The sequence below is a fragment of the Uloborus diversus genome, chromosome 1 (genome assembly GCF_026930045.1).
Source record: "Uloborus diversus isolate 005 chromosome 1, Udiv.v.3.1, whole genome shotgun sequence".
NCBI classification, from domain to species: domain Eukaryota; kingdom Metazoa; phylum Arthropoda; class Arachnida; order Araneae; family Uloboridae; genus Uloborus; species Uloborus diversus.
Window position 1 is genome coordinate 74,229,449 of NC_072731.1, and position 13,736 is coordinate 74,243,184.

Below are 13,736 nucleotides of genomic sequence, written 5' to 3' on the forward strand. Positions count from 1 at the left end.
CTGGAAATTTTCCTTAAGTTATATCCAACTTCGATTTATATCAGATGAAAAACATTATTTATTACAAGTTTGTAAGGTTAATTTCTTTGACTAGTATGAAAATTTCCAGCGGGAAAGTTACTGATATCTAACAACTTCTTGAATATGGGAGTAATCATTGAGATAATAAGCGCATACTTTGCAAGCAAATAACTCTCAAATGGACGATTTTGTTGTATTTTTTAATAAAATTGGAATATCAAGAAAAATTATAGTTTGAATAGAAGTGGAAGAAATTTAAAAAAGATACTTGTTGTTTCAAAAGTTAATTCTTCAGTTTTACTCCTTTTTACTAAACTGCTGAAGAAACATGCATTTTAAAGATACTTAACTCTCTAATGGATATTTTTTTGAATTAATTAGCTTTTATAAGAACCATTTTTTTTTTTAATTCTTCTGTAACTATTTTTTTCCTTATCTAATGAAAAAGTGAAATGCAAGAACAATATACATTTCTTGTACAATAACAAATAATGTCAAAACACGTAGATAAATATGAAACTAAATTGTGATTAGAACTGAATTTATTTTAATTCGTTTAAATGCTGTCTCAGTCATCTTTTTTTTTTCTTTTGACTGATTTTCTATTTTATGTAATTTTGATATTAACTCTTTTCCAGATCAATTAATTGAAACTATATTTGTCACATAAATGACAGCAGATTACACAATATTTTGGACTTAAAAATGAATAAAGTTTTACATTGAAAAAAAAGTTGAGGAACATAAATAGTGAATTAAATCCTATTTTCCTTTTAAAAAACTATCTTATTTTAAGCAGACAAAATATATTCCAAATTTGTAGACTTTTTTTATTGATTTAAGAATCTAGATCCTTTTCTAAAGTTAAAAGAGAAAATAAAAACTGAAAAACTATTAATTATGGAAAAGTTGAACTTAAATTTGAAGCTTTACCTTAATCGAACTTTTGCAAGAAGTAATGGAACATCATTTTTCTTTGACAATGATGTTTGGAGTTATAATGAGAACTATACTTTGAATCACGAGGAACTAGTTCACCTTCCAACAGTTATCACAATGACAGTTGTCTATACAATGCTTTTGGTAACTGGTACCGTTGGAAATGTGTGTACCTGCATTGTCATATCTCGCAACCGTTACATGCATACTGCTACAAACTACTACCTATTCAGTTTAGCCATTAGTGACTTGCTACTCCTGGCCTTGGGACTACCTCAAGAGATATATCAGCTTTGGGTTCCCAGACCATACACCTTGGGTGAAGCTATGTGCATAATCCGCGGCTTTACAGCAGAGGCTTCTACATACGCGTCGATACTGACCATCACTGCATTTACTGTAGAGCGCTATGTAGCCATATGTCATCCTCTGAAAGCCCATGCAATGTCAAGTCTATCAAGAGCAGTGAAGATTACCGTCGTTGTATGGGCAATGTCGGCAGTGTGTGCTATTCCAGTTTCACTGCAGTTTGGAGTGATTTATGATACTACAATGGATGGCGAAATCTTGTCCGAAACAGCAGTTTGCAGCTTGGAGAGACCCATTAGCCATGCTTTCTTGATGTCGTTTTTGCTGTTTTTCTGTGTACCTCTGGTAGTAATATTTTCCTTGTATGTCAAGATTGGTCTGAAACTAAGAGGTCCTCTTGTTATGGGTAGTGTAGAAGTCATTCAGAGGAATAACGGTGGTACTGTTTTGTCTTCAACTCAGAAAGGAGGACAGGACAACAGAAGATCCAGTGTCAATAGTAACCGGAAAGGAATCATTAAAATGCTTGGTAAGTGTATTGCTATTTATAGTCGTATTGAGCTCAATCTTTTTCAGGTACACTATTTTTAATTGGTAGTACAGTAAAACCTGTTAAGTTGGCCTTCCTTGTAAGTTGACCCCTTTAGTCAAGTGGAGAATTAGATGGATATCAATATAGATCAACCTCCATAAGTTGATCACTAAATTACAACACTGCAAGTAGTCAACTTACACTGATTTCACTGTATATACCAAACTAATTTAACTAATTTCAAAGAATATTACCTGGGAAGGTTATAACTTTGTTTTCGTATCGTCAGACTTTCTTTGATCTGAGATTCGAAATAAAACAAGTCAAATTGGATAATTCAAGTGCAGTTTCTAAAGAGAACGTAGAGCCACAAAATTTTCTATTTTAAACTATTCAACTCATACTCGAATAGTTTATTGTAATTTTTGATATGAAGCAGAAGAAACACTCCTTGACTTCTGTACCATGCAAATTTAAGAAAAAAAAAATTCCATTTAAAATAAATTACTAGCTTGGTTTTAAGCAATCCTGTCATTTAGTGTGTCTTGACTCTCGTTAGAAACGGGATGCAAAATAAATAATTTTAATCAGAATAGTGCAACTTTAATGCAGCAAAATGTTTTTTATAATGTTTAAAAACACCTTCTATGTCCTTCACAAGATTGCTATCATTTATAATATTGCATTGAATATTAGAATGTAGAAAGAGCACTTTCAACAACTTCAAAAATAGTTTCCGTGCAGAAACTTTAGATATATTGACTGATGCAATTATTTTCTTTATTTTTTGATTAAAATAACAATGAAATTTTTCATTTCAATCTTTCCTGGTGAGTGCAGCAATGGACCTTCTAATTGTTTTTGAAAAATATGCAAAAAAAGTGGCGTGAAGTTAACCGGAATGACTGTGTGTACTTCGATCAAAGCAAAACAGTTTTGAATTCTCAGAGGATTTCTCAGATTCACTTTTAGTTTTTTACACCATCATACACTGACTCACATTTCATTTTTTTAGTTTTTTCTAAACTCGACATGTTTTGAAGTTTAAGGCTTGAGTTTTTTTAATTATCCACGTGTATTTATTTGATTTCATGCTTAGAACAAATTGTCTTTGTTTCAAAAGAAGAGCGAAAGTAACATTGTTACAGCCACCTCTTTTCGTGCTATAATTAAATCTGTGTCTTTATTAATGATCCAATATTTTAAGACGTATTTGCAGAGGATAACAATGGGGTGGTTTCCAAAATTTTAAAAGTCTTTTTTTTCTGAAAGAGCATGCTTAAAACATATAATCTGACCTTTTTAAAATAATTTTAAGTTTAATATTTTTAAAAAATTACTTAAATCGGCGTGCTTTCAATGTTTATGCTTCTGTCCGATGACATCACAAATGATGAAATGCCATTCTGTGTTGCCATTCACAGAGCAAAATATTTAATTCGCATCTTTACTCACTTGCATTGGCAACGATATGGTTGATAGCAAGCGTAGAGCGCAATTTTAATTCGCTTCTTGATTATCATAACGTGGAATCGCGGTAGAAAGATGCAGCAAAGTGCATCATTTGTGACGTCATCTAGACCACGCCTTGTTTGAAAAATCGGACATTAAAAAAAATAATTAAAAAATAACTGTTGGGAAAATGAAAGTATTTTCTGGGTCCATGTTATTATTATTATTATTATTATTATTTTGCTTATTCTATCAATTTCAGTGACAAAAATACTACTTTTGACTGAAGGAAGCAACCCCATTACTCTAAGGAAGCAGTATGCAACCCGTTAATAGGGGTGTCCTCCTATTCATGGCGCCGATTACGCCATTGACATTTTTAGGAGGTGGGGATTGAAGGGTATTCTTTGCATTTTAAAGGGGGGGGATCTTGTTTTGTGGGAGGTCACGATAGTTAGGAGGTGCGTCCTTCATCTTAGGGGGGGAGCACTCCTTCCGTCAATCACGATCGACCAGTCGATCTCAGTCAAACGTGACAATATCCTGGATGATGTTTTTTTTTTCTTTTGTCTGAGTTCCATTTACAAAATTTTTTTTTCTGTAATAAAATTTAGGCTCAACTTCTTAACCAAAAGTTATGAGAGTGTTTTTCAAACCTTTTCGCAATCGTTTGAACTACCACAATTTTTAATTTTCAAATGAAACATTCTTTTTACTTTTCACTTTTGAAAAATGTCAAAAGTTCCTTCGGATTTACGAATAAAGCTAGGTATGAAAGTTTTACAAATTATTAAAGAAGGAAACTTTTTTTTTTTTTTTTTTTTTTTTTTGTTACTTTACCAGTGGCACAGCCAGAGAAGGATCAGTCACCCCCGCCCTCTGAAGTCGATCTTATTGTTCACCTATTCTTGGAAAGTAGAACGGCAGATATTTTAGGTTGCCTATCGCTGTTCTAAGCAATGCGTACTATCAATGCAAAACAATGCAATGCTGGTTCCGTTAAACAGATCAAATAATCGGCACTGTTTGTATGCCGATGGATTATAATTATTAAGCTTAAGCTAACATAATACACAAATAATGGCCTGAGTCCAAAATCTTCAGTTATTGAATAGTGAACAACTATCGCTCGGACTGATTCCTATCAGGAGTATACATCTTGAAGTATTAAATTTTATTCTATTCGTAAACTTGATTTATTTTGAAAATAAAACATTTTTTGTTTACTGCTTATACTATATACCCATGGAAAAGATAAACAATGTTAATGTGTCTAAGAAACAGAAAAAGCATTAAAAGGAAGATATCACAGAAATTTGTGCGTTGCATCAAGAACACATGGAAGAAGCTTTTGCTAGCTACAGCTTTTGAAAAAAGCTACAAAAAAGATCCTGCTATTTCTATTAGAAACGCTGTTCCTTTCTATTACTAGGAACTACAAGTAGAATATAACTTCGGAGTGTAATGAGAGTTTTTTGAAGAACATTGTGAAATTTGTGCTGCTGTGTCATATCATTCAAATTAAATCAGAATATCAAGCAAGTTACATAATTAAGTAAGAACAATGCATTTTTTCACAGTGATTGGGATTTTAAGAGATTAAATTTTTTTCTAGACATTTTGGAGATGTTTGGTTTTGTGGAGATGGAGTAGCTAAGCTATACCATCTGGAATTAGTAAAAACAACAACAACAGTGAAAAATTAAGTTGAATGTTATTCAATTAAATTTTAAATAGCAAATTAAATCAGAACACCAAGCAGATCTACGTTATTAAGTACAAACAACGCATTAAGGTAGGTCAACACCCTAATTTTCAAAAAAAATTCCATTTTGAGGCTTCGAAAAATTTAGATAGCCCCAATAAACAAATACTCAGGGTGCTCTCCTACTTTAAACTGTATGTTATTGTCTAGATTTTGTGCTGTTCAAATGGTTAAATATAGTAATGAAATGAGAAATTATCGAACAAGAAAGTATCGTGAAAAAACCTAATCAGCAGACCTAACTACTTCTGTATTAATTAGGGTCAACATGAAATAAAAAAAAGATACAATTAAATACTTAAGACGCTGCGCAGTTGCGCGTTTATAAGTTTTGCAAAATCAAGATAATGTTAGACGCAATAAACATTAGAGATAGAGATCAGCACAGTTCCGGATCTGCGTACCCACAGACTCCCCAGTGCGGGGGAGGGGGGGGGGGGAATCCATGTCCTTAAGGGGCCGGCCTAAGAAATTGAAAGAAAAAAAAAGAAAAAGATTAGCTCTAAAACTTATTTACGTTGCAAATATACACTGTTGGCCTCTGGGAAGAGGCCCAACAGATTTTGTTGCAGAAGGGGGGGGGGGGGGCAAAATTTATTGAACGGACCTGGGATCAGCGATTTATTTTATTAGTTGAAATTTTGTATACATGGTTTTTCCTGCATCAGTGTGATCTGATCAATTGTATTTCTCTTTCTGGGAGAAACATGGAAAGATTCCTGGAAGAGTTTGGTTATTGTGTAACTTGATAATATATCTTACCATTTAGTTGCTGTATTCTGAAAAAAAAAAAAAAAAAAAAACCTAAAAACCTCGCTTATTCACCCTCACTGTTAATAACTAGTGAATAGATAAGATGAATCATTCCGCTCTAGATTCGCTTCAGTCTTTTCCCGTTCTCAAACCGTCACAGCATAGAAGGTCCTCCAAACTGAGACGATTTTAGGGAAATATAACATTAATCTGAAGCAAAGTGAAAACATTTTTTCTGAACTAGTGAAATAAGGCCAATAGATGAACTTTCAGCTACCAATTTCATGTTCACATGTCCTATCAGAGGATTTAGACACTAGGGTAGTTCAAAAATACATGCAAAAAAAAAAAAAGTTTCTCCAGATAGCAGGACCCCCCTCAATATTTTTAGCCTTATGGAGCGTAATATACTGTTAGAATTTTAGCTTCCTATTTCAACTGAGAGAGGGTGCTCACCTCCCTCCCCCCAAAAAAACTTCATAAGTATGGGGAGGGAGATTAAAAAATACATTGAACTGAAAAAAAAAAACTACATATTACAATATACACGAGTAACGTACATATTTTCATATACATTGCAAGGAAAAAAATATTTAAAAAGTGAAAAACAGCTGGTGAAATTAAATGTTTCTAAATTTGTGACATTTTCTATGATACAGCTAATGTTAAGTTGAGGGGCATTGAGCACCCTCTTAAAATTTGAGTAAGAAGCTAAAACTTTTACAGCATAATACTATTAGCAAGTCTAAAAAAAATAAATAAAATAAAATAACGGGTGTCCCTGGACTCTAGCTGAAAAAAAGTTTTTTTGAACCCCTTATTGGACATGTTGGGAAAAATAAATAAAATATATAAAAATTAAAGAGCTCTCGGCTTCTATGGAAATTAAATTCACTAAATTTTGTTCGAATTTGATCAAGTAACTTGTCAAACATAAAAAAATAGGGAAGAAAAATGTAAATTATCCACGAATTTTATATTATCTAGTTGTAGTTACTTGGTTTTCATAAACTGCGTAAAACTATTGCGCTACGAATTTTCTCAGTTTTTTCTTTTACACTGAGGATTTTATAGGTTTCTGTATGAAAACATGTGTTTTGAGGGCAAATGAAAACCGCTGCTAAGAGGTAATAAAAATAACTGGTAAATTCGATTAACCGACCACGATATAGCATACCCGAGTTTAGTTTCTATGGAAACAGTTTTAATTGCCTGTTTTTATTCCTTAATGTAATCGCTCCTTAATAATTTCATCAAATCACGACTGCCAATGTTTGCCGTCTAACAAATAATAGCAGTTGGATTTTCGTCCACAAATCATTTACAATGTGACTGGTGTCGTTTGTAGCCTATTTGCCCAGTAAATGTCAGAGAAAGAAGAAAAAAAGCCTGAAAGGAGACTTGATGTACCTTTAAAATATCGTAAAAACCAAAAAACAATGTCAAAAATAAATGAAATAATTAAATAAAAATCGAAAAATTAAAAATTGAATAGAAAGGTATTGAGAAGGGGAAAATGTCTGCCTGTCAGTCCGTGTGTCGATCTGACTGTCCCCCCCCCCCGTTAACGTTTGAGTCAATAGTCCGAGATCTTTCGAACAAAAAACATTTTTGTTCGAAAGATCTCGGCGAGTACACCTCATTCCCATGTTTCATGTTATGATTTGAACAATTTTCCGTTCAATTCTGAACAGTTCAAAAACACTTAACATTTGCGCCTACGGGGAAATTCAAGGTAAATACAAATCCCGCACTTAGAGGCGAATTTACTTAAAACCAACTTTGTAGGAAAAAGGTTTTGAAGAAGAGCATGTATAGAAAATATCTTTTTGATTTGAACAACTTTCTGCTCAATTTTAAACTGTTCAAATCCTTCAAAATTAACACCTACGGCGAACTAAAAGTCAGTTTAGATCCCGACCTAAAGGCGGATTTACTTCAAACAAATTTTGTTGAAAAAATCTCTTGATGACCATTTCCCGACTCCGACTCCGAGACGTTTAGGGCAGTCGACTCTGAATAAGTGGGATCCGATTCCAAACTCCGACTCCGTAGCTTTGACAAAAATTTAGACAAGGAAGGAAAATGACTGACTCCGACTCTTGGGAATGTAAAGTCTTCGACTCCGGCTCCGACTCCTTTATCTGAAAAATAAGTCCTACTCTGACTCTGCCAATATTGGCAGAGTTGCGGACTTTAAGGGGAAAATGACCGATTCCGGTTCCGAGCCTTTGAATAAAAAACCATCGACTCTCGAATCTGACTCTTTTACCCCAAATTGAAATTGATGCCAACTCCGCAGCCATGGTTTTTACTTTGAAATAGTTATTGTTGATATGATTTGTTTTTTATTTTCACGCTAAAGTTTTAAATTACGTATTCAGTATTTGGCGGAGTAATGGGATTGTTTCCTTCAGTCAGATAGTTTCCTTCAGTTCAGTTTCTACTTTTAGTCGTTGAAATTGATAGAATAAGGGAAAAAAAAAAAAAAAAAAAAACATGGAACGAGAAAAACTTTCATTTTCCCAACGCTTAATTTTTAATTAATTTTTTAAAATGGCCGATTTTGAAAATAAGGCGTGATCTTTATGACGTTATAAATGATGTACTTTTTCGCATCTGTCTATCGCGTTTCCCCTTTATGATAATCAAGAAGCGAATTAAATATTGCGCTCTACGTTTGCTATCAACCATATCGTTTTCAACACATATGAGTAAAGCGAATTAAATATTGTGCTCGGTGAATGGCAACAGTGAATGTCATTTCGTCATTTGTGATTTTATCGGCAGAAGTGTAAACAATGAAAGCGCACCAACTAAAGTAATTTTTTAAAAACATTTAATTTAGTCAAATTATTTGAAAAATGGTCAGATGCTAGGTGATTTTTTTTTTATAGTAAAAGTTATTTCTTTTAAATGACTTTGTTGTTTTTTACCCGACTGCGCGTGCACGACGCAAATGAGGGCAATGTGTTTATGAGTCTATGCATGTATGTATGTTTGTTCCTGTGAGGCGTCGTAGAGGACTAGAGTCACTAATCACATGACAGTAATCAAAGTTTCCCATATTAACAACCAGTCGCCATATTGTCAGTTAGGGATCATGTCGCACGCGACCTGCGTGTTATAAATACAAATAGCGTTTTCGCTGCATGAATTTTTGTTTACTAAGTCTACTGATTTGATTTTCATCTCTAACATGTTGCATTTGTTTTTGTCGTCATTCAGTTGTCTGAGTTTCACGACGTGTACTTTACTGACGGTATTTTTCAGTTTTGCGAGAAAGACTTGACTGACTACGTTTCCGAACTCGCGTCATGACGAGTTGTACAGGCTGTTTATATAGCTGTGGTTGACTTAAGTTCACGCATTTTTGCTAAAGGTCAAGCATATGTAGCTTTAAGCCGAGTTAGGTTCCTAGCCCGACTGTTGATCCTTCTGTTCTTCTTTTGAATTTATGATTTGTCTTATGTGTGTATTGACTATAATACTTAGTAGTATTCTAAAGTACTGGGCTTATATATATTTTTTCAGTTATTTTGATTTTTACGCAGTCGGGTATTTTGTTTTTATTTAATTATAAATTTTTTTTTATTTATTTTGAAAGTACATTCATTCATTTTATAAATTATTTATTGGCAGCAGGGGAAAAACAAATGATTTTTTTCTTGACATTATGTATTTATTTAGTGATTTTTTTTACTTTTCGTTCTTTTTTTTTTTGAGAGGGAATAAAAATTTTTTTAACGGAAAATATATATTAGCTGTTTTGTTTAAAAGGCGCTACTACTTTATTTGTTCATTTATTTATTTTTTTACGCATCTATTTCTTCAGATGAGCAAGGCATATTTTATTCCTAGAAATCAGCTTAAAATGTTCAAAAATTATGTTTGAAAAAATTTGCGATTCTAGCTAATTTTGAGAATATTGATCATATACTAGAAATTCGACATTAGTAGATATGCGGGAAAGTAGGCTCATTTTAGAGTTGGTTGCTGCTAATACAATAGTATATGATCCTGTCTCAAATTATTATCTCTACTTGTTTTTTATTAACGATTTTTTAAACAAAATATAATTTTTAAACATAGAAAATTAGATAGATTAGAACAAAATGTTTTTACCGGATTGCCTTTCAAAATATAGCCAGAAGTAGGAGGAATTTTTTTTTTCAGTTTTAGTTTCACATAAAAAGAAATCAATGATAGTTCAAATAGAATAATAATAATAATAAATGATAATAACAATAATAATGATAATAATAATAATAATAATAATAATAATAATAATAATAATAATAATAATAATAATAATAGTAGTAGTAGTAATAAAACGTTAATTAAAATGGTTTTTGAATATTATATTAGCTTCATTTTGGATTATTTCACTTTAGGAAATGGCATTAAAGAATGGTAGCGGAGTATAACATTTCTTTCATTCTGTCAAATTTGATGAATAGGTTCTAAGCTAACGGGCCAAAATTTATTTAGAGAGGAAACTTCTTAGGGACTGATTAAAGTTAGTTCTGGGAAGAAAAGATAAATCTGTTTTTTATGCGTAAATCAATCGATCAGATATTTTCTCCGCGTTGCTGCATATTAATGCACTAAAAAATAAATCATCAAAATATTTCTCTTGAGGCAGGTTATTCTTAACAGTTAATTTCAATGTACTTGACTTAAATGATAAATATGAATAAAAATAAGTATTTAATATCAGTTCATCTATTTTTACTGGGCAACTATTTGTATTTTAATTGCACACACACACACACATACACACACAAACACACAGATGGATAATTCTTCTGAAATGTATTATTTGCACTCAAAACTTCTCCATTTTCGAATTTTCCCAGTGGTCACAGCTTGGTATTTTTTAGAACGCCAAGTTATGAATCTTTGTTAAACTACATAAGTTCACAAAATATCTTTATTTATTTTAGAGATATTGTGCATTAGGTTTAGAAATTAGACATTTTTTTTGAATGCAATTTTCTTTCTTAGTTTCCTTCATTTTAGTTCTTGAATCAGTTGATTAAATATGACTTTATTAAATCTTCACATAAAATGCCTGTTATCTCACACACACACACACACACACACACACACACACACACACACACACTATATATATATATATATATATATATATATATATATATATATATATATATATATATATATATATATATATATATATATATATATAGAGAGAGAGAGAGAGAGAGAGAGAGAGAGAGAGAGAGAGAGAGAGAGAGAGATTGAAAGATATTAAACTAATATGAATTTCGAAATGTGTCTGATATACTTTTGGGACAGGAAAGCTGCCCACTTATCCTGTTAGACTAGTTTTAATGAAATCATTTTCAGAACTTAAACAAATGCAATTAAATTATTCTATTTACAAATCTAGTATAATCCTGTCAAATGTGGTGTTACTTTTTCAAAACTACATCCTTCCTACATCCTTCCATGACCTATACGTGATCAAAATCCCGAAAAATAAAAGGTTTAAAAGTCATGAGCCAACGAAAATATGTACCTCAGGAGTGGAGAAATTAAAGTGAATCGCAAAATTTCCCCTAAAGCTGTCGTGCTGAGTTGATCTTCATCAAAAGATAATAGCAAAAATCCATTATTTAACTTGTCTTGGGACTAGATGCGAGGATTACAAACTCTATTCCTCAAATTAAAGTTAAGAAAATAAATTTATGCTTTGGAAAATATGACAACGCATGATGACTATAATAATTCTCCACGTCCGAAAAATTGCTGCGCCTTTTTCAACTAAAACCTGTAGATGTACTTTTCCTTGTTTGATTTACTAATGCACGGAAACTAACTGATAATCTATTTAATTCGTAATGAATAGTACCATTTCTGAAATATTAATACTTTTTGTGTACTATTAAAATAGCAATTTTTCTGTTGGCAATTTTTAAGAAATGGTTAAATTGTAAGGAACAAACAAATGCAATTTCACGACTTACAATTTTAAAATACACCGTTAACATTTTGTCTGAAAAGTTTTCTTATTTTAGTTTCATTTTTTCTTGCCATGTTTTATATTTTGTTGTGGTATTGCAGTTTAATTATTGCGGAGTTGTTTAGTTTTATACTAATGTTTACTGTATTTATGGTTTTAGATTTCAAAAAAATATTATATGTCAATTTGTTAAAAAACTCGATCCTTGGAAATTATCAAGACATAATACCTTATAATAAAATATTGCGACTTTTATACGATTTGCACTTTAACTATGATTAAATAATTAATGTTGGTGCAACCAAAAGAGCAGATATGTTTAGTTCTAGCCTACTCTCTCCTAGTATCACTGTGTTTTTTGTTAAATTCAATGTTATGATATATTTTCCCTCGAAAGTTTCGATCGCAGCCTCAAAATCCATTTCTGAACTTTATTTCTCTCCCTTTAAAGCTACGTGATGCTAAAATGTGAACTGATAGACCTCTACTGTATTTTTGAACTTGGATTGAATATTTCTTCACGAATTTTCTGATAAAATCTAATTCCAGTCAAAATTTTGTTGCAATGTTTCCAAAGCTTTGTCCTTTAACATAAAAAGGAGAAATACGAGATTTATATTTTTTTAGACTCTGCAACGTCGTATCTTTTGTAAACAGCACATGTTTTAAGTTTCATTTTATTATTTCATGAAAAAAATATGTGTACGAGATGACAAAATGCTGCTAAGGGATTTATCTAAGCTTTACAATTTGCTTTAATGGAAGAATATTTTGTGGAAACAAATAAAAAAAATACGTTACCTTAAAATGAAGAGATTTTTGTGCTGGATCAGCATCTGAAAATAACCGTCGCGTTTGAAGCTCGGAGTAATTGTTCTCGGAGTAATTTGATCGTTGGTACATTTCTTGTTTTCTGAAGGATCAATAAGATTACTGTCATCTTGGAAAGAAGCTTACAAGATTTCTTCAAACTTTTCTTGCTTTGAGATGCAGATCAGATTATCGATCTTTATCCGTTGAAAACTATGCTTTTACTTAGCAGGTTGAGGGTACTTATTTTTAAATTAGCACATATTAAGTCAAGTAAAACAGTTTAACCTAAATAATTGTGCTTATCATTAATACTTGAAACAATTGAATCCAAGCAACTATTTAAAAATTCTAAATTTGAAGCATATACTGAAGCTTAAAATAGTACTGAGAAACATCAACGACTGATAATTTTAAACATTTCGACGAAAATTCGTCTTGTTAAGGGCAGAACATTAATAGGTAAATTTTAAACAAAACATATTTTTTTCAGCGAGTGTATAAGTTGCTTAAAATATACATTTTTAATTGAATTGATTTCCTTTACACTGTCAAAGACAGCAGCTATCGATTAAAAATAGTTTTTATCGAACTTTTCTTGTTTTGTGATGAAAATCAGGATATTGCTTAACACGGTCATCACAGGTAACGCACTTAGCGTTTAAACGTTTAAAAAATGTTTCAAAGGTGTTGTGACAACGTTCCCAACAATTTTAAAACTTTTACGGAACAAAGTGTGCTTACTACATTGGATCCTTTTAAAGCAATTAAAGGTCTGCAAGTTGAGATTACAAAATTCATAAATTTACATTTAGTGAACTGTATTAATTAGAAAATTTAAACATGCGTATTTTCGATATCCAAAATCTCTAAATCTGAGCTAAAATGTAGATATTCTTTTTCGAAAAATACGTATAAAAAGGAAAATCGAGATGATTAGTTCACATTGAAGTAATTGACACATTTAAGCAAAAAAAAAAAAAAAAAAAAAAGCGCGAAAATGATTGAAGACACTATAGTTTTTTTAAAGTAAAAACTGCGAAGGAAGCTATATTACGAAAATGATTTAAAACAAAATAAGCACAGCAAGTACAGCAAAAGAAAAAAAAAACATTTCTTTTTAAATAACTACAAACAGGCGAAAAATATTAATTTTACAGGGTTGG

The 13,736-nt window shown here is 31.6% G+C and overlaps 1 protein-coding gene across 1 annotated transcript in view; it reads left to right on the top strand.

The window, feature by feature from the left end:
• Positions 1 to 921: 921 nt before the first annotated feature.
• Positions 922 to 13,736, top strand: part of LOC129226314 (pyrokinin-1 receptor-like) — a 78,894-nt gene continuing 66,079 nt past the window's right edge. The window contains exon 1 of the mRNA XM_054860946.1: positions 922 to 1,798. Within this exon, the coding sequence (XP_054716921.1) occupies positions 922 to 1,798 (877 nt within the window). The remainder of the gene's footprint in view (positions 1,799 to 13,736) is intronic.